The sequence below is a fragment of the Carcharodon carcharias genome, chromosome 1, assembly GCF_017639515.1.
Source record: "Carcharodon carcharias isolate sCarCar2 chromosome 1, sCarCar2.pri, whole genome shotgun sequence".
In the NCBI taxonomy this organism is placed as follows: Eukaryota; Metazoa; Chordata; class Chondrichthyes; order Lamniformes; family Lamnidae; genus Carcharodon; species Carcharodon carcharias.
The window spans coordinates 96249058-96274992 of record NC_054467.1 but is presented as its reverse complement, the minus strand read 5'-3'; the positions used below and the strand labels follow the sequence as shown (position 1 = coordinate 96274992).

Below are 25935 nucleotides of genomic sequence, written 5' to 3'. Positions count from 1 at the left end.
ATGTTTGTGGTGCCTAACAGAGCCCCCATCTTTCAAAGGGGTGATAGGGATGATTGGCAAATATAAGCCAGTGAGCTTAATAAATGGATAAAGGATTGGAAGACATCTTGAAAGAGGAGATAGCTGTAATTAAATGCCTAGCAAGGTATAGTATTGAACATAGGAACAGGTGTCTGTCAGTTAGCTCCTTGAGCAAATTTTGCCCTTCACTTTGAGGTTGACTGCTCTGTGTTCTAGATCTATGTCCCTTTTTTATACATGTTAAGCTATTAATTTCAGATTTAGATTTGATTGAGCTAGCTCTAGCTGGCTTTTGTGGGAGAAAAGTACATACTTTGACCATCCTTTTGTATGTGGAAGTGTTGACTAACTTAACCTTCAAATCAGAGCCAGGCTATTCAGGAGATATGTCCCCTTCTGTGAACAGTGAGTTTTATGGATAGGTTGTTTCTGAGCAAATTTACTGAAATTCTCCCAAGTTGATAATTGACCTTGTTGACGAGGGAAATTCGGTGGTTCTGATGCATTTAAATTTTGATGTGGCTTTTGCAATTGTCCTGTGCCATATTCATCCACAAGAAAGTAAGTCTTGGACAAACTTTTGAGGCAGGTTGGAAATTGGCTCAACCAGCCGAAGCAAAGGATGGTTGTGAGTAGTGCTGTATTGACATTGGAAAGGGTTATGAGCAGGATGCAGCAGGGATCAATGCTCAGGCCCTTGTTATAGTTTCTGTAAATGATTTGGAGCTAGAGGCAAAGCCTCTTTGTTTAAAATCCAGAATCCCACATGTCTTTTTAATGGCCGTTTCTAATTCTACTCTCACCGTTAAAGATCAGTGGTTACTGTAGGCCTGAATGTATTTGGTTACTGCATCCTGTAATGAGCCTTACTGTCATTTTTTAATGTACTACTGTACATATTTTTTGGCTTCAACTACCATTCATGCCCATTCCACTAATCTAGAACAATGATAAATAGTAAAACTACTTTAAAGCTTGGATAACAGTGAGGGATAGGGCAATGGAGCCTGTAAGCGTGTGTGCACATGCATATCAAAACAGCAAAGCTAAGTCCCCAATTAATACCCTCCACCTGAGTAAAATTAACACTCAATTGATATACAATTAACAAAGGGTGGGACCATGATGTTATGGAGGCAGATGGCATGGCTGGTCTACTAAAGAGTACTTTGCTAACACCGACATCTCCAGCAAAGAAAAATGCAATGCAACAGAAAAGGGGGAGGAAGTAGCATGGGATATGATAAAAATAAAGGAGCTACTTACAGGTTTGGCAGTCCTCAAAGCATAAGTATCACCTGGTCTGGATGGGATGCATTCTAAGCTCCTCTCATAACCAAAAAATGTTGCCAGAAGACAGGACAATTGTAAATGTTACACTGCTGTTCTTAAAAAAAAAATGTTGGGGTGGTCATCGTCATCGGCTGTCCTCGATTTGAAGATGTCTTCTCAGGGTCATAAGTTTGTCATGCGTCCTCATGTGATTGAACAGACTGCTACTCAACCCACAGATCTTAAGGCACATGGGGCAGGATGTCCACAAAGTATATATACCAAAGTATATTACTTCACAATTATCTGGATTAAATTTCATCTGCCACATATCTGATTATTCTACCAGCCTGTCTGTATCCTCATGAAGTCTAACACTATCCCCCTCACATTTCACAATACTTCCAAGTTCTGTCATCTGCAAATTTTGAAATTGTACCTGATGCATCCAAATCTCAGTCATTAATATATATCTTAAAAACACTCTTAAAACTAACCCATTGGTATACAGTACAGTGGTTTAACTTCCTCCAGAAAGAAAAGCAACCGTTTACCACTATATTCTGTTTCTTGTCGCTTAGCCAACTTTGGATCCATGCCACCACTGTACCTTTTTTATTCCTTGGGTCTCAATATTGCTGATCAACCTATTATTATAAAGCACTTTATCAAAAGCCTTTTCGAAGTCCATGTACACCAAATCAATCAAATTGCCCTCATTAACCCTCTTTGTTATCTCCTATTTAAAACTAAAGCTGGATATTGGCAGATTTCTAAAGGTGGAAAGTGAGAAGGCGAAAGACAAAAGTGTTTAGTGACCAACTCCCAGAGAGTTGGGCTGTGATGCTTGAAGGCTTTGCAAAAAATTAGAGGGGTGTACACAACTTAGAGCTGATGGATTAAAGAATTTGGGGCCGGATAGGGTGGAGGATGTTGCAGAGATGAGTTGAGGAACATGGAAGTATTTGAGGATAAGGATTTTAAATTTTGATGCATTAGGAGGCAAGTAGTCTGAGGAGTTGGGTAATGAGTGAGCAGGACAGAATTATGGCTGTTGAATTTGAAGAAGTTTATGGAGGAACCCAGCTTGATAGATCCTAACTTTTTCTTTTATTTGTTTGTTTAGATATGTGGAGAGGGGCAACTGACCAGAGTCACCAGAGTCAGCTAATGAACTAGCCCAAAACATTTATTAAATAAGATGAGCTATGTTACAATACTCCTTCACCCACAACTATACCTTTATAGATTTGTAGGGATAATACAAGTTACAAAAGCTATCTTATACTCTAATGTCCACAGTAAATGTACAGTCCATGTAAACTAATAGGCGACCTGTGGTCAGGCACATCACACTCTGAAACCAAGTGACAGATGCCACCTCAAACAGATGCTATAGATCTGTCATCAACTCCCCCCAAATGCTTATCACACCGTGAGCCAACCAGTCTCATTGAACTCTGTCTTTCCCATGAGGGTTTCCAATCCCCACTCTTCAAGAACTCGCCTTGGAATCTTCTCCCAAACCAAAGCTTTATCTCATACGCCTTTTGCAAGGGTTCACCTCCTAGGGTTTCAAACTCTACTTCCGATGTTCCTCTCCCCGGGTGATCACATGCTTTCAAGCTTCCTCCACGCAGCCTGTCTCACTGACTCAGCTGTCAACAGGACACCACTGCTTTATATGCCCATAGCAAAGAGCTACAGTTGTCTCTTTAGACCTTCTGGCTTCTCACAAGCCTTAATCTCTTTAAGCTTGGAGCCTTTCTCTGTTCCTCACAGTTAGCTCCACTTAACAGGACCTTTCTAGGTTCCTGTCCTTCCTTTGACTAGAAGGTCGTCTTGGACTTTCTCTGGTTCCACTCCTTTCCTGGATTTGGGGACTTTCTTCTTTAGTTTGGGACTGGCTATCTGTCCCCTTTGCTCCAGTCTCTTTCTGGCAGCTACTTTCAACCAACTTTAGCTTGGAATTGGCTACTAGAGCCTTCTAGGCTGCTTCTGCCTAGTAACTGTCTTCACAACTGAAATCAAAACTGCTGTTTCTAGTTTATGCTGTGTGTGTCTGGGAGGGACTTGCTCTCCTGGACCCCTGTTGCTAGGCAATAGCCCACAGTCGTAAATCTTATTAGAAATGCAGACACCTTTTAAAGTGAAACTAAAATTCAACTTGACCTTTTCTTAACACAAATACAGAAATACAAATCAAGCTTGAACTTCAAAGCTAAAACTCATTCCTAACGCCTACAAATACAAATATAGCTTACTTAAACTATCTCTATTTCCTATCTGCCATTTCTTGCAGCCCTTGCCACAATTCCTGTTTCCAAAGATCTATTGAAAATGATTCATCCATTGTCACCTCTCCAGTTTCCTTTGATATTGTTTTCTAGTTATTAAGCAAAAATTAATGGGATTATATTTCCTTGTTTCCTTTAAATATTTACCTCCAGCAGTGATTTGTCCTTATCCTTCTCAGTTACTCATACAGCTTAATTCTCAATTTCCTCTAGAGTAAAATCTCGCCGTTCACGACTTCCTCTTTTTGTAAATTCGCTTATCTGTGCAAAAGTCCTTGTACACCAGTTCACCCATTGCAGGTTCAAATGTTCACTTATCCATGGTTTTAAAAATGCAAAATAGAAGCAATCTTCAGAAAGTGCCGAAGAAAAGAAAAAACACACAAATAAAGTTTGTTTTTAAAAAAGGGTGTCCATGACTTATTTTCAGCAGGAGAAAGTGTGCACAACGTGTGTCATCTGCCATTGTTTGCATGTGGGTGTTCCTTGTTGCTGCAATTTAATTCCTGATTGTAGTCTGCCTTCATTCTTAAGTACTGTAACTGTGACAAATTTTACACTTTTGTTTTATTAAATAATTTCTCCAGTAGATTTCTCTTTAAATTTATTAAAAGCATAGTTTTTATTACCTTTGATCCTTTTATACGTGTAAAATTTTAGGATGGCTGGAACCTATCTAATTGACTCTCAATGTAAAGTATGTTTGTCGTTCGCAATTTTGCCATTTGTGAGGTTTCGCGGGAACGTAACCCCTGCAGATGGCGGGACTTTACTGTATTTAAAAACTGATGATAAATATTTTTTGAACACCTCTGCCAATCCATCACTCTAACGTATGAGATTGTTATCTTTGTATCTAAATGGCCTCACTCCTTTAAATGTTGTTTTGCCTTTAAATGTTTACATAAAAGCCTTTACTGTTCCCCTTTCTATTGACTGTCTTCTTTCAAAACCTGTAGTTTTTCTAAATACTCGGTTTCTTTTTTAATACTTATTAGCCACACTTTCCTTCTGCATTATCCTGTCCAAATATGGGTTATTTGCTTGCTAAGATTATTAGTTCTGACCCTGAAGAAGTGTGCCCAGCTTTCAATATCTCTAGGCTTAAGTATAAATAATATAATTAAGTACAGTATATCTAAGATATCACAGAGACCTTGCCAAATGAGCAGGGAAAGACCTGATTTTCAGGTTCATTTAACTTAAAACTCAAGGGTTTATTAATTTCCAGCTATCATTTTTCTTATGACGGGGAAAGAACATGAGCAGCCATTTTATCGTATGTTTTTCTACTGCGTTCATCTCACTTGCGGATTTGACAGCAAGTCCATATTCTTGCACTGCTTTCAATGTTTTGTTTCTATCCTCTTCCCATATCTTTTCATGGTTTGTTTCCAGCTTCATTATTGTCCCACTGACTGACTTGCCCTTATCCCAGGCCATTTGCTTGAGCTAAAATGATGTGCCTGGCTTCAAGAGAAAAGTTACTTTGAGTGCAGATACTGCCCACCTATCCCCACAGTTCAGTCCTGCCAAGTGATGGGGGGCCCTTCTGAGATTTTTGATCTTCTGGAGTTTGTCCTCTTCTGAACTTTAGTACTGTCAGATTATGGTGGGTGTATTCAAACAGAATACTATTATAAATTGATTGGCTGAATGAGAATGCATAGTTGTCTGCTCTACTCAGTTTGCACTTTTTCATCTTTAGAGACAGAAGCACAAGCCCCACATTAAGACTTATTTTGCACCTATTTATATTAAGTAGATTTTAAGTCTACTGAGTTGAAGAAGATTTATATCGTGTGGAAGATGAGATATTATGGGATACAGCCTGAAAAAGAAACTAAATTCTTCATTCTGTAATCCATTTTAAAAGAGGCACTGGTTATGTTATAGAATGTAAGAATATTGTGATTTCTGTGAATGAGTTAATCTTGACAACTTTGTTCATGATCTGAAATTATCTTTTATGTTTTGTTTTGTGGAAGCAGTGTGTCACAGTATGTATGCACGTGTCTCTTATCACCTGTAATCAGTGTGTTTTGTATGGAAAGAATTGTCTTTTTCCTGCCCTTGTGGGGTATATTCAACCTAAATTATCACCAGCAATCATTTGCGTTTAAAATAAAGATTCTTTATTCTCACACACTTAACCCGAATTAACACAACATCACGTGCACACAGGATACAGATAAAGATAATGCACTTTTACAGATTATGGTTAATTCTGTCTGATTTATGGTCTCCCATGCGGTAGGCCTGTGGTTTCTTGAATGAATTAGATGATTTTAAGGTGAAGTGAGAGCTTTGTAAAGCCAAGGTTTTGCAGCAAGTTGAGAGGACCTTGTAGTCAAATATCTAGGAAGTTGTTTCTTAAGTGAACTTTGAAACTGAAACAGGTTAAGTCCTTTGGCTGCTTGATTGCTTGCTGATTTCAGAGTCTGGTTCTCAGACAGGTTGACAACTGACCTGATGGCTCTGTTGGGTCCTAGGCTAATAGGGTGTAGTTCCTGAAACCAGCTTCGACAACATGACCTCTGGGTAAACACTTATGAGGCCCACCCAGTCTGGTTTGGATTGTGGAGGCCATTGTGATATAAAGGAAGTTCATAGTGGCCATTGAGTTTCGATCTTGTCTTTTGTCCAGTATGAAGCATGGAGATGGGCAGTCTGGAAACTTCATAGGAAACTTCACTGAGGCTCCTTCGACAGCACCTTCCAAACTCGTGACCACTACCATCTAGAAGAACAAGGGCATTAGATAGATGTGAAAACCAGCATCTGGAAGTTCCCCTCCAAGTGACTCACCATCCTGACTTGGAAATATATCACTGTTCCTTCATTGTCGCTGGGTCAAAATCTGGAACTCCCTCCCTAACAATCCATATGGACTGCATGCGGTTCAAGAAGGCAATTCACCACCACCTTCTCAAGGGCAACTAGGGATGGGCAATAAATGCTAGTCCAGCCAGTGATCCCATGAATGAATTTTTAAAAAGTCTTTAGATGTTGATCCATCCTTGAGCAATGAGATGTGTGAATTTCACAAATGGTACCCTCATCGATGCCCATATTTAATAGATGTTCACCAGAGATTTGATAAAGCCCGTAATCCAAATGCCAAAAGTCACATGATTTGCAACAGCTGTTTTAATAGTTTGTGTTCCATTTTTAAAAGTATTGGCTGTAAGTAGTTCATGTCATGCCCAGTGCAGGCATGTCATAAGTGTTCAAACTTTAAAGTAAATGATTTTTTAGTGAAAAATGTAATTTTTTTCTCTAACATAACTTGCATTTGCTAATATAAGAAAGCAGTAACAAAACTGTGTTCAAGCAGAAAAGTCCATGTGAATTGTTAAGTCCATGAGGGTTTGTGCAGAAATAAACAGTACCAAACAAGCTGCTCATCAGCATGACCGTACTTCCTTAGAATCTTTGTCTGCAATTAACTCAGACTTGACACTTCCATAAATAATTAATTTTGTGCAGATAGTTATGACACTGGTTGAAGTTGCAAATGGTAAGTTGGCGAATATTGTCTTTCATACACCGCTGTTTATGTATTGGATTTTTTCTCTGCTTTTCTATTTCTTACTTCCCCTCTCCGCAGGACTACACACAACCATGACCCTTCTTTCTGTTCCCCAACCTTATTTTTGCTTCTCGCCCTTCTCTTTTTTTTCTGCTGGATGTTCTAATGGAGAAAGGTTGATGCATTTAGGATGGAGTTATATGAAAATGTGCCCATCAGTGGCCCCCTTTTTCATTCTTCCCCAATCACTCATGCTTCCACTCATTCCTTACTTCTGTCATGTCCTATAACCTTTCAGCTTTCCTCTCCTTTCTACCACTCATAACTGGAACATTTTTTTTTACCTCTTTATTGACTACTTGCTACTCCAAGGTCAGTTAGGGAGAATGCAGAAGCCCTTGGGAATATCAAACTAATTTCTCCCCCCCTGCCCCCCCCCCACAATCTGTTTCACTTAGAGAGAGTATTTGTTTATAAAGCTCATTTTTTCAAATTTTAACAAAAAATAATCAAATTAGTGTAAGGAAAAGTCTCTGCCCCTTTCGGTCCGTACATGTCTCCATCTCTCAAAAAAGCATTGTGTAAATGTTAATTTGAAAAATGCTTTTCAAATTAGACTTCAAATTTTTATTTAAATTAGACTGAAAAACAACCGTGTAGAAGCTGAAGGAAAACACTGGGCATTAAGGTAGACTGCACAATTGAAATTCTGTGAGCAGCATCACTGCTCTGGTGACAGGAATATCCAGTCAAAGCACAGACCTTCGGAGGAGTCAAGACCTTTAGTTAAGAACTTTTTGGCATTATCTAGTATTATGAAACATGTATTTTGAAATTTGTTTTTAGCTTTCTTGACATTTAAAATTTCAGTTACTAAGGGGGAATTTATCAGGTGAGTTATGACCTGGAACTTGATGTCTGAAAGAATGGTGGAAATAGATCAGAGTACCTTTTTCTAAGGGAAATTGGATACAGGAACTCAAATCCTGCTGTCTGAAAACTGGGCATTTATTTTTTTTAAAGCAGGCCATGCAAGAATATTAAGTGTTATTAAATTCATGAAAAAAGCTTTCTGGTGTGTTCAGGGAGTTGCTGCATTGGTACAGCAGCATGCTATGTAGTTATTCGCTTTGCATGTCTGTCGTTTTCTGGGCTCCGAGTGGTAGAGTAACCCTTGACCCCACCCGATCCAGCTTGGAAAAGTTTGGAAAGTTGCACTTCTCTGCACAGCTTCCACCTTGAGTGTTTCTCGAGTGCTCCAGTGACCCGCTGGCCTTATCAAAGCACTATCCAACTTCAGTGTGGCTGACTTAGATTTGATTGCTGTCAATCTTTATCTAATTACACTCCAGGTACTGTGAAATGCTTCAGGACCTTTTTCAGAAAGATCCAAAATCCGGCACGGACTCAGTCCCGAGGTTGCCAGTTTTGAGGCACTCTACCTGTATAAACTTGAAAAAGGCTAAAGGAAGAATTCTTTCAGTGAATCAGCACATGAATTATGTGCTGTAGAATTCTATGGTTTTGATTAATTTGTAGATGAGCATGATGTCACTTGATATTGAGCTAGCTTAATTACATGACTAATGATTAATTTACATGTAAATAACTAATTTACACAAGGTTTCCATTATAAGAATGCACATAGTCATTTATTATGAGGAAGAGGTTGACGTGAACATTGCATCAGTAAGAAGTAAGGTTTTGTACATGGAAGGGGACCACAAATGTAAGATTTTTTATATGTAGAAGTATGTACATGTGGTAGTGCGGTGCGTTTTGTACAGAAATGAAATTGGATGCTGACTCTGATTTTTGTGTAGGTTTTTTGAAAAATATTTTTAGCTGATCTCTTGTAGCATTGTTTATTGGTAGCCTGAGGTCCAGAGCACAGTCATGTTTAGCTGCTCATCAGACCTGCCTGTTCAAACCACTGCTCATGCACTTTATAGATATGTCATGAAGTCACTTAGAAAGTGAAAAGGGTTTACTTGACTGGCAGTAGCTTGGTTCTGTTTTTGCACAACAGCCTCTTCAAGCTGTCTCAAGATCAGAAAATGACTTTTGTATTCTTCAGTTGTGTTTGGTAATGCTTTATAAGTACAGTAGAAAGACTGATTCCCTCACTACATTAACTTGAGGCAGTCTCCTTTGTCAGTCAGCAATCTCTGGCTTGTTCCTTTAAGACCACTCCTGAAATACACCACATAAAGAAACAATTAAGATTGACCAACACTGAAGCTGCACAAATATGACAAATATAGTGTTGAAAATTCCAACATGTGATCTTAGTGGCAGGATTGGATGTATTTCCCTTTCCCAACAGGTACACATTTAAAATGCGATTTTTTTTTTTTTGATGTGCCCTCAATCATATGCCCCAGATTCCTCCACAATTTAGAAATTTGGGGTTTTGATTCCAAAGTCCAAATTGTTAAAGTCAGTTGTGAACAGCAGTGGTTCCAGCACTGATTCTTTTAGAACACCTCATCCTACTTTCTGCCACTCTACATAAATATCCTTTACTCCCATTCTCTGTTTTTTCTGTCTTGAAGCCAACTAGCAATCAATTCTGACACTCGTTCATTCTCTGACCTTATTGATTAATCTAATATTGGGCACTTTATCAAAGACCTTTTGAAAATCCAGAAATTATATCACCCTTACCGTTGTTTAGTCTCTCTGTTACCTTCTCAAAAAATTCAGTGAGGTTGGTCAAGCAAGATTTTCCCCTTTAAAATCCATGATGACTATGCATTACTATATTTATCATTTCTAGGTAAATTGTAATAACTGAAAGTTCAGCCCCTTACAGTGGGGTGAAAAGTGGAGGATTTAGAAACAAAAGTCATCATGGCACAAAAGTAGTACATATGGCTTATCAAGTCCATGCCAGGTCTCTGGAGTATTCCCATCAGTCCCAATCCCCCACCCTCCAGGTTTATTTCTTTCAAGTGTATCCAGTTTTTAAAAAATCATTCATTGTCTCCGCTTCCTCCACCATCATAGGCCTGGAGTTTCAGGTCATTACCACTGTATTTTTTAAAAAAAGAAGTCAATCTCATTTCCCCCCCCATATCTCTTGCCCAAAACCTTAAAGCCTTGTACTATCAACTAATGGGAACATCTTTTCTTTGTCCACCTTATCTTAACCTGTCATAACCTTGTACACCTCTATTGGATCTCTCCTTAACTTCCTTTGCTGCAAGGAGAACAGCCCCAGCTTCGCCAACCTAACCTTTTGGCTAAAATCCCTCATCCTTGTAAGCATTCTGGTAAATTTCCTCCACTACCTTCTCAAAGACCCCCTTCCTCTTCCTAAAGTCTGCAGACTTTAGGAACTGAATACAATATCCTAGTAGTGGTCGAACCAGAGCTTTATAAAGGTTCAACATAACTTCCCTGCTTCTATATGCAATACCTCTATTTTTGAAGCCCAAGATCCCATTTACTTTGCTAACTGCTCCCTCAATATGTCTTGCCACCATTTTAAAGGTCTATTTGCATGAACCCCCAGGTGCCTCTGTTCCTGCACACTCTTTTAGAACTGTGCCACTAAGTCTATCTTGCCTCTCCCTTCTGCCAAAATGCATCACTTCACATTTGTCTGTCTTGAATTCCATCTGTCACTTGCCTGCCCATTCTGGTGGCCTATATATGCACTATTGCCATCAATTGGCATCATCCTCACTGTATGCCATATCTGCAAATTTGGTATCATTGGAAAATTTTGAAATTTTACTATATTTCAGTGGGCTGAATTTTTCTGTTGGCGAGAAGGGGGTGGGGCCCTCTCGCTGACACGGGATGACGGGGGGAATCCCCAATGTCATCCCGCCCCATTTAATTTCAGGAAGGCGGGGGCACAGGGCAATCAGCTGTCCGCCTGCCGACCTGTCAATGGCCAATTGAGGCCGTTAATTGGCCCGCCCACTTAAAATGGTGGCGGGGCCCGCTTCTCCGGAAATTGGGTCGGGCCCACCTGCCCGCCAGGCAAAACATTCAGCCCAATATCTTATTTATGAACATCAAAACAAGTGGTCTGAGCATAACCTTAGTTTGAAGTACGTTATTAATTACGCCATTCAGTGTTTTGTGCTTAGTGCTGCTGATCTGAAGTAGGACAGGGGATTATGATTCATGGAAGGTCCATGACCAGTACTGTGAGACTATTGTGGAAGTAAAGCTGTTCCAATGTAGTGCAACAATTAAATATAAAACGCAGAACAGTATATTTATTTTCTTCGCACAAAGCTTTGGCCAGGTCACATCTTGTGTTAACTCTGTCCAGTTTTGGTTATGTGATGTTAGCACATAGTCTAATTTCAGTTTCTTTTGTTTTAATGAGCATTATTCGTGAAGTTTATTTATGACATATAAGAAGAGGTTCACAGAGCCACTAAATTGTTACATGATTTAATAACCCTTACTTACCTGGAGAACTTTAGAGAACTGGGGCTTTTTAATTTTGGAAAGGGTAGACTTTCGGCAGATAGAATTTTGAAGTTTTCAAAATTCTAAAAATAATGAAACTCAGTCCAAGTGGATAGGTTGTTTGAGTGAGATAGGCTAGAGTGGACCGGGGGATACAAGCAAAAGCTACAAAAGCATTGAGCTGGATTAGATGCAGGCAAGATCTGGAGCCTGTGGAATGGGTTTCCGTACTTGTGGTGTGTGCAAATTCACTGCAAGCATTCGAGGGAGAGCTGGGTGAGTTCCTGGGAGTGGCAAACATCTTTGCACAAAGAAGGGAATGGTTCATTGGTGGTGGTGGGGGGTGGGTTGTTGTGATCTCCCTGGAGTGTACTTGATCACCTTTGGGGATCAGAGAAGAATTTCCGAGAGATATTTCCTAAATTGGCCTATAAGTTTTAGGTCTCAATTTTTAACTTCTCCCAGGAGATTATTTGGCTGCCGAGCAGGAGGGAATGGAAATAAGGTTATGTGGAAGTTACATCTTGTCTGAACAGGGCAGGCTTGATGGATGAATTGGCCTTTTGCTGATCTTTTTCACTTCTACATGAAATTGCTCTGGCAAAGAGCGTGTTGAGATCTGGAAGTACGGATGAGGCCTACTCGTGGATAAGGAACCAATGGAACTCAATGACAACAGAGATGTCGTATTGTGAGAGAGGAGTTTTGGCAGAGTTTTGGATCAGCTGGAGTTTGTGACGGGAAGGCAGTTTAAGATGTTCAAGAAATTTAATGACAGACTCACGTTACACAGTGACCAAATTTTTGGCACATATTAGGTCTTCAGCTTCTTGAATTAGGTCTTCAGCCTCTTGATAGTGCATGCTTTATTTTTTTTAATCATCTTTATTATACTAGCATTGTGCACTCTGCCACATTTGTGTTCATTTTTTCTTCCTCTCTCCTCATCTGAGACAATAGTTTAAACATGTATTAATACTGTATAAGTTTTTGGAATGAGTTTGAGGCAATGCTTCAGCCTTGTGGTTCTGCAAATGTTCATTAAACTTGCTGAACTGGATTGTTGTATTGTCACATGTTCACATGCAGATGGTTGTCAGCTGGAAGATTTTTGCATTTTTAAATTCACTTTGAGGAAAAGAGCAAAGTGCAATCTGTTATATTGACCAGAGGTTTTTCCACTCCCCCACCCCCCCTCCCCCCAGACTTAATAGGAATGCCAAAGGAAAAATATGATCCAAAAGATCTACATAGAATATATGCAATCATGTCAATGGAAGAGGCAGCCAATGGGAAGAAATCACACTGGGCAGAATTAGAAATCTCGGGTGAGTAGATGTGGCACTTGAATGCTGCTTTGTTTTCCTCATGTAGCAAGAGTTTTTAGACCACATGTATACAGCTATTTGCAGGGTTGAATGTGAATGTTCCATTCATGTGAAATTTTGAAATGTGAAAATCCAACTTCTGAAATTTACATTTTGGGCTTATTGTTACGGACCAAAGGTGGGAGAATGGCACTAAGTGAATGGCTCATTCGGTGAGCCAGTGCAGACATCTTGAGCCAAATGGCCTCCTATACTGCAACATTTGTGATTCCTATCCTACTTTCACAATCAATTGACTTCTTATTGCTTGTTGTCTCAATCATTTCTCTATTCCCTGCTTGTTTTGCAGGCTGCCACAGTTAATTGACTGAAGTACTAGATGCTTTTAAACCACAGCCTGAGTTTTAGAGAGTAACCTTGTGTTTAACAGTACATAATGCAGACTGCTGGTTTTGCAGTAAACCCAGTGCACTGTGGGGCCTGTTGCTTTGCATATATGCAGACTGTCCCGTGATTGCTTAGCTTGTACACATGAGCAAAATCATGTCGCTAGCAGAAGGCATAGGGAGATGTGATGGTGAATAACTTGTGCTTGAAGTCCCAGGCTACCACTCTGTGTATCAAACAAAGGGTACATTAGGACAAAGATCTAAGTCTAGATTTAAAAACTTGGCGAAACCGCATTGTCAGAAGATCCTCACCTACCGCCAGCCCTGTGATAAGTTAAACCAGTTTTGTTTTGAGTTTGAAAGCAATGGTATGGCAGTTATTTTCCATTAGAAGACAGTGTTTTTTAAAAAAATCTGATGTCCACATTTGCTCCCCGTTGCAAGATTCGAAACAACAAGCACTACTAACTTTGAATATTTTAAGCCTTGGTGGAACAAAGGTTAAAACAATGCTATCTGAACATTTATCCTGGACTTAAAGGCGCTGTGACCTCAGACCAGAAATCTAGCAGATTAGAAGTGCTCATGTTAACATTGAAGCCTCTAAAGGATTGTTATTTAAAGATTCACATACCAGTATTCTGACACATAATCAGCGACAAGTATTTTATGATATACAGTCAATTTAAGCAGAAATATTTCCAAATTCCAGTCGAGGTAAATAACTAATTTTCTTTTGTATTGCTAAATTCCTTTTCCTCATGCAGGTAAAGTGAGGAGCTTGAGTACTTCGCTGTGGTCTTTAACACACTTGACTGCGCTGCACCTGAACGACAACAACCTTGCACGCATTCCACCAGATATTGCCAAGCTCCATAATCTAGCTTACTTGGATCTATCATCTAATAAACTGCGCAGTTTACCAGCTGAGCTCGGAAACATGGTGTCACTCAGGTAAGTAACAAGGACCAATTTCTCTATAAACACTTCAGCAACTGCATGTCAGAAGTTCTCATAGGCTGGTTTCGTTAGTAGAAATGGATGCGAACAGTCCTAAAATGTTTACCTTGTCAAGGTAATCCCTATTTTTCCAGAACAACTATTCAACAGTTCAATCCTGAAATAAATAACTTTGCTTTTGTATGCTTGTGTTTGCATAAACATTTAAATTCATGACTGAAATTTTACAACCACGAAAGTCCCATTTCTCCGTGTTCGCTGATCTAAATGAAGCAGTCAAGCAACATCTTGATTTTAGAATTCTCATCCATAATTTTCAAATTACTCCTTGGCCTTTATTTCTATAGTCTCCTTCAACCCCGCAACCCTCTGAGACATCTGTACTCATCTAATTCTGGCCCCTTGAGTATCTCTAATTTTAGTAGCTTTAGTGGCTTCATCTTCAGTTGCCCAGCCCCTAAACTCTGAAATTCCCTAACAACACCCCTTGGCCTCTCTGCCTTATTTTCCTCCTTTTAAGACACTCACTCCTTAAAACCTATCTAGCTCTTTGACCAAGCTTTTGGTTATCTGATGCAATATCTCTTTATGTGGCTTAGTGTTATATTTGTATAGCGCATTTTGAAACAAAATGTAAGTTGCTGAAACAAGATGATCTCCATAAGATTTTAACTGTTAGTGATCATTTGCATTGTTTATGATGTACGTTTTCTGCATTTGAAGGTTATCTTTTTGATGTTTTAAACCATGATATTGGAGTTATGAATGAATAATTCAAATAATTAAGCTGGCATGCCCCAATGTTCCCGTGGCTGAGTGCACATTGTTCAGTCTTTGACTAGTAAACTGTAAGTTGGATCTGTCTAGTTCTGACTACATATAGCTTAGTAATGAGGCTTTTGGATCTGCGATCTTTTTTTTTGTTTTTTTTTAGCTTTTTCCTTTTGTTGTAGTTGCTCATCAGAAGACTTAAAAATGAAACTATACCAATTCAGAAGTCCCAAGAAATGAATGGATACATAAGCCTGGTGAGACAGTAATACAAAGTGCATTGAAACCTAAAGCTTAAATCCTAAAGAAAAGAAGCCTCTTTCTCCTGTACATCTACGGAACTGGAGGTGTGTACTCAAATTCTGGAAGAATGCAGTATCAAAACATCATTCTTGGCAAATGCAACATAGTTAAGCAATACACCAAGTATTGATTCAAAAGTTGCCAAAAATTCCAAGAAACCTAACCTATTCAAGAACAACCCAATAACATCTCAAGCTTGAGGTATACAAGTTTAACGCCTTAGATATCTGAAAGGAAATCAATCTGACTGTATGGAGCCCATAAACCTTGAAATGGGAAAACGGATTTGCACTACGTTTATTTAACCTTGCACAAATAATAGTTTTTTTTCTCAGGAAGGAGACTGAAGCAATTCCCTGCTCAGCTAGAATGACAATTGGGAAAAGGGGGCACTGCATGAGAGGAAAGCTAGCTAAGGGAAGGCAAAGTATCTGGAATGAGGGAAGAAATAATTGGGAAACCTACTGGGTGATCCTGAAAACTACTTCTTTCGATGAGTGATTTTATAGAACTTATGCTTACTTACTAAAAGCCATGTTGACATAAAACATCCTTCAGTTGCCAGGCATGTTGCTCTTCATGTTGAATTGAAAATGCTTTTTACTATAATGTAAACATAACTACGGTGTATTAGTAGCAATGGAAACAGTGCCTCAGATAGCTCTTTTTGTTTTGGTGCAAGTAACTCAATTCACATTCATAGACCAATGATGCAATCTCAATGTAGCAGGCTTGTGTGTGAACCCAGTCTAACTGTGGGGCAAAGCCTGGTGGCCAGAAAATAGTCACAGAATATAGATTTCAAATCTTCTGGTGATGTGGAAGCCATCCCAAAACCAAACTGGATGAATTTTATAGCACTGCAAGTAATATAGAACTGGCTCTTGAAGCAATGTTATGATGTAAATGTAGAGATCATTTAAGTGAGGTCTACACATATATTGAGAGGTTCAGATAAAATCTTAGACAAAAATTTTCACCAATTACAAAGGCAACTACAAAGGTATAAAAGCATTTACCATGCAACAAAAAAAGCTCAGTAGAGAGAAACTGTGATCAAAAGCCTGTACAATTTTTTCAAGACCCCACACTAAGAACAGTCTTGCAGATCATTGCATTGTTTATGAGTCAACAGCAGGGACAAAATGTACTAAGCCACAAGACCTATATTAACAGAAACCTGAGTTCATCTGAAATCTGATTGTTTCAGCATTTTTTTGAAGCTGGGATCCTGCACATCTGTTTGTCTGTCTGTCTGTCGATGAACTTAGATGCAATTACTCCATGTGCTTGAGCCTCCATGACACCTTTTGGCGTTGGGGCCAAGTGTGACTACGAGCACCTGTATGGCTTTGACAAAAGACTGAACATAGCACCAACGCATCCTACTCACTCCATTGCCATCCAGTACATCCACGAATCTGGCCTTCCTCTATGCCAGGTGTATGTCCCCAAAACCGACAGGATGCAGATTTGTGTTTTTAGAGGAGTGGTTCTGATAACTTAGCTGCTACCATGGATAAGGGAGACCTGAAGACAAGCATGTTCCAGACTAGAAATGGATCCCAATAGATGTTGGCTACTCCAGCAAACTCTTAGGTTTGTCATGGAGAACAGCTAGCTGCCTGTTACGCTTCAGGTCACGTATCTGGCAGAAGAAAATTTTTGCTGTCACCCACCATTTGGCAGCAACTTCCAAGTAAGTTTATCTCTGCAGGGTCTGAGAGCAGAAAGTTGCAACATGTATGTAAACACACACAAGCACCTGACTACCCTCCTTCGCGCAAAGCTCAGAACTGTGTCAGAGAATCCATGCTTCCTTTTTGTCCCTCAAGTAGTCAAATAAGCTTCCTATGGATCTTGGCAATGTGTGCAGGGGAATGGATCAAAGTGACCAACCAGTGCTATAATCTAGCAGTCATCAGTTGTTTTATAACCAATGGTCAACCCGTGGAGGAACATAGTAGCCCTGTTCAGCACTCAGGATGAGCAGTGACTTTCACTTACAGCCCACTGTTCAGTTTGTTGGCCAGGCTTTCTCAGTGGGGCTCTGAAAGATTCATGGATACAGCAATTGGGTTCTTGGTGAAAGCATGAAGCTCCTTTGTTTAGGAGTACACCTGCCACTGACATGTCAAGAGTTTAGCACATTTGTCCTGATGACCCTTGTGGAGGGCTGGCACATGGATCCTCCACTAATCAATTGGATCTCTGATCGTGAGCATGCTGTCAGAGTAAGCTGAAAGGACAATCACTACACTCAGCTTGTACAAAGCCAGTCTCCATTGCCTCTTACGCCTGGTTTGTACATAGCCAATTTCAATATCATTTTATGTAAGAGTCACAGGAGTGGCTCCACGTTATGAGGGGACACTGAATACGAGATAGGTTAGTTTTGTTGTGGCTAGAATGTACATGAATAATTGTATATCTTGTGCGATAAATGCAAGTACCATAGATGCACAGAAGCAGCTTAGTTTGAGGGGATGACTAGTTCTGCAACATAGATCTTCTTCGCTGCAACCAAGATGCCAGATCACATAATCTTTACTGTGTCCAGTGTATTCAGCAACTTTGTATTATTGTCATGTGGAGTGAAACAAATTGACTGCAAGCTGGCAATTGTGAAGGTTAGAATCTTAAGAGGAGGCCAAGTGGGATATTTAACTTAACACTCGTGTCTGCAAATGCCTTTAAACATCAACTCTAGCACTTGTGATTTAGAAGTAAGGGATGTTCATGGAGTCTCTTCCCATTAATGCCTGATTGATTGGTTGATTGATTGTCTACTATCACTGTCTCTTGATTTGATGTGATAGGGCAGTTCTGCAGAATATGCTGTGGCTACTTAGCTTATGGAATGCTGCTTTTGGTGTTCAACATATATATCCTATATAGATGGCTAATATTAGTACAGCACAGGGCCATCTGAAGGAGCTTAACTTCCAGGAGGTGATTCATGTTTCATACTGCTTTAATAATCCCTTTATAAAATTTAAAGTTGTTTTTAGCAGTAGATCTAATTCTGTAATGATAATCACTTATGCTTGCAAATATGTCACTCAACATAGTGGTAGGGACTCTTTAAAAATTGAAACTAAGATATACCGTGATTTCTCAGAAACATAAAAACATAGAAACTAGGAGCAGGAGTGGGCCATTCGGCTCTTCGAGCCCGCTCTGCCATTCATTATGATCATAGCTGATCCCCTATCTCAACACCATATTCCCGCTTTCTCTCCATACCCCTTGATGCCCCTAATATCCAAAAAATGTATCAATTTCTTTGTTGAATATACTCAGTGACCTGGCCTCCACAGCCTTCTGTGGTAGAGACTTTCACAGGTTGACCACCCTCTGAGTGAAGAAATCTTCCCTCATCTCAGTCTTAAATGGCGTGTTCCATATATTGAGACTGTGGCCCCTGGTTCTAAACTCCCCAATGAGAGGGAACATCTTCCCTGCATCCAGCCTGTCTAGCTCTGTTAGAATTTTATACACTTCAATCAGACCCCCTCTCATTCTTCTAAACTCCAGTGAATATAAGCCCAGTTGAACCAATCTCTCCTTATACGACAGTCCTGCCATCCCCGCTATCAGCCTAGTGAACCTTCGCTGCACACTCTATGGCAAGTATATCTGTTCTTAGGTAGGGAGACCAAAACTGCATGCAGTATTCCAGGTGAGGTCTCACCAAGGCCCTGTATAGCTGCAGTAAGACATCGCCTGCCACCAAGATAAAGACCCATTTATTCCCACTCTCCGGTCTGTCAACCAATATTACCCCCAATCCCATGTGCTTTAATTTTGCTCTCTAGCCTCTTAAGTGGTACACCACATCTACTGGTTCTCCCTTATGTATTCTACTAGTTACATTCTCAAAAAACTCAAGTAGATTAGTTAAGCATGATTTCCCTTTCCATTACCACGTCTTTTATAATAGACTCTTGCATTTTCCCCACTACTTATGTTAGGCCAACAAGTCTGTAATTAAGTTTTTTCTCTCCCTTTTTTAACTAGTGGGGTTACATTTGTCACCCTCCAATCTGTAGGAACCGCTCCAGAATCTATAGAATTTTGGAAGATGACCACCAATGCATCCAGTATTTCCAGGGCCACTTCCTTTCATACTCTGGGATGTAGATTATCAGGGGATTTTTCAGCCTTTAACCCCATTAATTTCTCCAGCACCATTTTTTTTTACTAATACTAATTTTTTTCAATTCCTGCCTCTCACTAGACCTTTGGTTCCCTAACATCTCTGGGATATTACTTGTGTCCTCTTTCGTGAAGTCAGAACCAAAATATGTTGTTCAATTCTTCTGCCATTTCTTTGTTCCCATTATAATTCCCCCCTTTTCTGACTGTAAGGGACCTCCAGTTTTTGTCTTTGCTAATCTTTTTCTCTTCACATATTTATAGAAGCTTTTACAGTCAGTTTTTATGTTCCTTGCAAGTTTACTCTTGTACTCCGTTTTCCCCTTGATCAGTCTTTTTGTCCACTTTTGCTGGATTCTAAACCACTCCCAATCCTCAGGCATGCTGCTTTTTCTGGCAATTTTATACGTTTCCTCTTTGGAGTCACGTCCCCAATTTCTTTTGTAATCCATGGTTGAGCCACCTTTCCTGTTTTTTTTGCTCCAGACAGGAATGAATGATTGTTGTAATTCGTGCATACGTTCCTTTAAATATTAGCCATTGCTAATCCACTGTCAACCATTTTAGTAAGGTTCCCCAATCCACTATTGTCAACTCGCGCCTCATACCCTCATAGTTTCCTTTTATTTAGATTCAGGACCCTAGTTTCGAATTCAACTTCTTCACTTTCCATCCTAATGAACAATTCTATGATTTTTATGGTCCCTCTTTCCCCAAGGGACCCTGCACAACAATATTGTTTGTTTGTTAATTAACCCTTTCTCATTGCACAATACCCAATCTAGGATAGTGTGCTCTCTTGTTGGCTCCTCAACATTTTGGTCTAAAAAAAAACCCACCGCGTACACACTCGAGGAAATCCTTTTCCACAGTATTATTGCTAGTTTGGTTTGTCCAATTTATATGTATTTTAAAATCACCCATGATTACAGTTGTACCCTTATTGCATGCATCTCTAATTTCCTGCTTAATGCCTTTTCTTGCATCTCCATTACTATTTGGGGTCCTAAAGACAACCGCCATCAACTAGAGAGCAGGCTATCCTAGACTGGGTATTGTGCAATGAGAAAGAGTTAATTAACAATCTTGTTGAACAATCCCATTGGCGTTTCTTATCTCCGCCCAAACAGATTCCGCATCATGATTTTGTGAGCCAATATCCTTCCTCACTATTGCATTGATTTCCTCCTTTACTAACAATGTTACCTCACCTCCTTTCCCTGTTTGTCTGTCCTTCCTAAATATTGGATGTTCAGTTCCTATCCTTGGTCACCCTGCAGCCATGCCTCCGTAATTGCAACTATATCATAACCGTTTACATCTATTTGCGCTGTTAATTCATCCACCTTATTGTGAATTCTCCGCACATTAAGATACAGTGCCTTTAGACTTTTTAACCTTGTTAGTCATCTTGGCTTTATTTTGCACTATGACCCCATTTGTTTTTCGCCCTTGTTTTTTCTGCTTTCCACTTTTTTGCTTCTTACTTTCCTGTCTTTTGTTTCTATCCTTGTTTCTTCCTCTGTCTCCTTGCTCAGATTCCCATCCCCTGCAATTCTAGTTTAAATCCTCCCCGATCACACTAGCAAACACCATCACCATCAACCCCCCCCCCCCCCCCCCCCCCCCCCCGCCGAGGACATTGGTCCTGGCCCTGCCCAGATGCAACCTGTCCTGTTTGTACTGGCCCCACCTTCTCCAGAACTGACCCCAATGTCCCAGGAATCTGAACCCCTCTCCCTTACATCATTTCTTCAGCCACGTATTCAGCTGATATATCCTGTTATTTCTACCCTTGCTAGCATGTGGCACTCGGAAGAATCCTGAGATTACTACCTTTCGAGATCCTACTTTTTATGTCCCAACTCCCTAAATTCAGCTTGTAGGACCTCATTCTTTTTTTTTTACCAATGTCGTTTGTATCAATATGACCACTGGCTGTTCGCCTTACCCCTTCAGTGTCCTGCAGCCTCTCCGAGACATCCTTGACCCTGACACCATGGAGGCAACATACCACCCTGGAGTCTCTTTTGTGGCTGCAGAAACACCTGTCTGTTTCCCTTACTATTGAGTCCCCTATCACTATAGCCCTGCCACTCTTCTTCCCTCCCTCTTGTGCAGCAGAGCCACCCGTGGTGCCATGGATTTGGCTGCTGCTGCTTTCCCCTGAGAACTCATCTCCCCCACCAATATACAAAATGGTATATCTATTAGAGTGGGGGATGGCCACAGGGGAATCCTATACTACCTGCCTCCTCTACTCTGCCTGTTCAGCCTTTACCTGCGGTATGACCACCTCACTGAACGTGCTGTCCATGATAATCTCAGCATCGTGGATGCTCCACAGTGAATCCACCCATAACTCCAGCTCCGAAATAAGGTTAGCCAGTAGTTATAGCTGCAGCTGCACACGTGGTCTGCAGGGACACTGGAAGTGTTCATGACTTCCCATGTAGCGCAGGAGGAGCATATCATTGATACGAGCTCTGCTGCCATGACTTCCCTTTAGACTAAACTTGTTAGTTACTCCTAGGGGCCATATTCCACTCCAAACACCCCTAACACAGTTTAAGCTAATGGACTGCAGCTGTTTAATTAGTAGAAAACGTCGAAGTAGAAGTACTCGCCTGACCCTACTTACCAATCAGCTATGTCGAGTCACTTTTTGAATCGTGACGTCACTTCGAAATCCACCGCATGAAGGTCTTGAGGGTAGATGTATTTGAAGCAAAATGATTGCTGGCGGAGTATGGATTTAAATTGTAGTGAACGTGAACAGGTGAGGATCCAGGCACAGGACAATCTGTGATTAAGATTCATGCCGTTAAAGCTATCACAAGGCCAGAGATGTTGGTGGAATGTCCCTGTCTAATGATTCTGGAAGCTATAGGTTCTCCTTTGTTTTTCTGAACGGTGTACGACTTCTGTTTGGTAAAACAGAAGCTCTTTTACATGTTTTTGTTTTTCAGGTGAAGAAAATTCTACATTTAAGTATTTTTCCTTCTTCTACAGGGAATTGCTTTTAAATAACAATCTGTTACGGGTTTTGCCTTACGAACTAGGAAGACTGTTCCAGCTACAGACCCTTGGTTTAAAAGGTCAGGGCTAGTATCATTATACACATATGAAAGATCCTATCTTGCATTTCTGACAACTTTCAGAAATTTGCTGATGATTTTGTTGAGCCCCCTTTTTCTTTCCCCTGCTCCCCCACCTCCATTTTCAGGGTAATGCTTTATGGCCACTTTGTAAATTTTGCTTTGTAGCTTTTGCAAGTTTTGTATCTCTTTTATTCTGTTCTGTGATTTCAATTTTAAAAAGAAAGGGGCAGGTATGATTGAATATCATGAGGTGGCCATTTGCTTTGGGCCTTTTGTCAAATAATTTAACATTTTTTTTTGTATAGCTCCTTAATTGTGATTTGCTGTGCAATACTTGCTAAAAGATGTTTGAAGTTCACAGTTGTCAGAAAGACTTGAGTAGCAGCATTTTCCTGCTGTTGTTATAATTGATTACATTGGACCACAGATGAAACTTTCCCTTCCCACCATTCTTTCAATTTAAATTATTGATAGAATATATACATTTCAAAACTTATTTCTCAAACTTGGCTTGTCCAAAGGAGTGTTTTTCAAATGTTTCTAGGAAAACTCCCCTACAAATATTGACCCATTCTTAAGGATCCAAAGCCCTCACTTACAAAAGACATCATTAGAGGAAACATAAGAACACAAGAAATAGGAGCATGAGTAGGCCATTTGACCCCTTGAGCCTTATCCACCATTTAATAAGATCATGGCTGATCTGATCATGGCTTCAACTCCACTTTCCTGCCTATCCCCTGTAACCCTTGACTCTCCTATCAAAAATCTGTCCAGTTCAGCCTTGAATATATTCAATAGCCCAGCCTCCATTGCTCTCTAGGGTAGAGAATTCCAAAGATTAACAACCCTCAGAGAGAAAATTTCTCCTTGTCTCTGTCTTAAATGGGAGCCTCTTTGAAGCTATGCCCCCAGTTCTAGATTCTCCCAGAAGTGAAATAATCATTTTAACGCACAACAGCTTGAGTACAGAAATCAGTGGCTAATAGTTCAAATATACAGAAATACAAAATTGAATTTGTGACATGATGTTTACAATGCAAACATCTAGTCCTGAGTGGATGGAGTCCAGTAGGTCTTTCAGGGTTCATGGACTCTCGAAAGCAGTAACCTAAAATTATTTTTAAAATGCATTGCATAGATTTGATTGAAGATATTAGATCTGAATGCAAATATAGGAAATGTACTTCAAATGAGTGAGTGAGACGTGGCATATGTCATGGCCAAAATTTTTTTGTCATTTTATTCCTTTATTTTTGAATTGCTTGCCATCCTTCATGGCATGCTCCAATTTCCCTGCCAATGTGGCAGGTGATTTCTGTCAAATTTTTTTCCAGTGCTCCTAGTTCATTATCTGTTGGTTGCGTGAAAGTGACTGATCAATTAGTCTGATTTTGCTCCTGCTCCCATTCCCATGGGAGGACACTCTTGACCTCTCAGCTGCTCCTCACCTTAGTGGCTGAACTGAGAATTTAAAAATGTGATGAAATCAAATTGTACCACTCATTGAAATGACAAGATGATATTATTTGATTTTGTGGCAGTAAGTCACCTTGTGTATTATCAAGATACACACTTTTAATAGGTTATTAATTTTTTTTTGGTGACAGGCAATCCTTTGTCACAGGATATTTTGAACCTCTATCAAGAACCAGATGGAACGAGAAAGCTACTGAACTATATGCTTGATAACTTAGCAGGTATTTTCCAAGCTCCATCTATTATTGAGATTAGCAACATTTTAATTTTTGCGTATAGTTGTTTCTAAAGCAATGGTTAACATATAAAATGCATTCAAAAATTACATGTTAGAATTCTAATAAACTGAAACGCAAATACTCATGGGAAAGTGAAAATTGTGCTGTATGGTTACAATATATTGTATTTTGATTTATTTGTGTATTTACAATTTAACAAAGCCACAACCTGAGGCTTAATTGTGTCTACCGTTTCTTCTCCTGTCCCACTGTTGACCTCTCATTTTCTGCCTTCTCAGCAATTTAAGCAATTTAAAAATAATACAGGATGTGGGTGTTGCTGGCCAAGGCCAACGTTTATTTTCCCACCCCTAATTGTCCTTCAGAAGGTGGTGGTGAGCTGCTAGGTCATTTCAGAGGATAGTTGAAGTAAACCACATTGTTGTTGGTCTGTAGACATATATAGAACAGACTGGCAAGTTTTGTTCCCTGAAGGATGTGAGTGAACCAAATGGGTTTTTAGGATAATCCGTAATTCCATGCTCATTATTGATACTAGTTTTTTTAATTTCTAATTTCAGATTTTTACTTAATTAATTGAACCTAGATTACCTAGTTACTCTGGTGGGATTTGAAATTGTCTCCACTATGAGTATCTGCTTGTGGGGTAAGACGAGTAGGCCAGTTTGAGTAAGCTTTTTCCCAGCCTTCAGTGATTGATTGATTGCTTCAGAAATGCAATGTGCTACTACAAATTGTCCATTCTCTTAGTTGTGGCTGATGTGTAGCCAGCGAGACCAGGGAATAGGATAGGAAAATATGAATCTTGCATTTTAAAGTGTTTTTTCCCCTCTTCTAAGTTCACCCAGAGCAGCTTCCTCAGAGGCCATGGATCACTTTGAAGGAAAGAGACCAAGTGTTGCCAACAGGTAAATGTATACTGATGTCACTAAATCTGGATATATATTTGAAATGGATTTGCCTCTTCTTAATCTCCCCAGTTCATTGTTGCACAAATAGTGGGAAAGAGTTTTCTTGTACATCTTAAATTATTGCTTCATGTGCAAAGTAATTTGTATTATGAGCAAATTGATTCACTACTCGAGCCTCCATCTAAACTAACTAATCATGTTTTGCTGTCAGTAGTTAACAGAATTGAAATGAAATGTAATGCAATAGTAAACATTGATGTAAGCTATAGTACTTTCATCAAGTTTCATTTGAGAGTTTACTGAAAGTATATTCTGCTTATCCTAAACATTTATCCTGCATTGACAGTGGTGATTCAGTTGGGATAATGTGCAAACCCTTGTTATTTCTAAGATTATTTAGGCGAATTGTGAGTATTATAAAGGATGACAGATATCAGCTTGATATTCAACATGGAATGTGCCAAACACAAACCAGGTTTGTGTACTGAGGAATAGGGCTGTATCTGTTGATGGCTTATCACTAGGGGGAGCACTTCCTGCATGTGTGCATTCCATGGTTAGACAAGTGAACTGCTTAGTAAATTTAAGAGTTGCAGCGCTGTTTAAAACTTGCCATCTATATCCCCAGCAACAAAACATCATAAGTGAGTGATATTTTGCAGCATTTAGTGTAAAATAATAAGTTACTTCTAAAATCCTTTTTCGGACCTTTTTATTTAATCAATTCTCATATAAATTTG

At 39.7% G+C, this 25935-nt stretch overlaps 1 protein-coding gene across 4 annotated transcripts in view; it reads left to right on the top strand.

Moving 5' to 3' along the window:
• cnot6l (CCR4-NOT transcription complex, subunit 6-like) overlaps positions 1 to 25935 on the top strand; it is a 100985-nt gene that overhangs the window by 29179 nt on the left and 45871 nt on the right. For all 4 annotated transcript variants that reach the window (XM_041186275.1, XM_041186285.1, XM_041186268.1 and 1 more), the window contains 5 exons: positions 12762 to 12884; positions 14041 to 14227; positions 22478 to 22563; positions 24177 to 24266; positions 25124 to 25192. In XM_041186275.1, the coding sequence (XP_041042209.1) occupies positions 12773 to 12884; positions 14041 to 14227; positions 22478 to 22563; positions 24177 to 24266; positions 25124 to 25192 (544 nt within the window). In that variant the 5' untranslated portion in view covers positions 12762 to 12772. The remainder of the gene's footprint in view (positions 1 to 12761; positions 12885 to 14040; positions 14228 to 22477; positions 22564 to 24176; positions 24267 to 25123; positions 25193 to 25935) is intronic.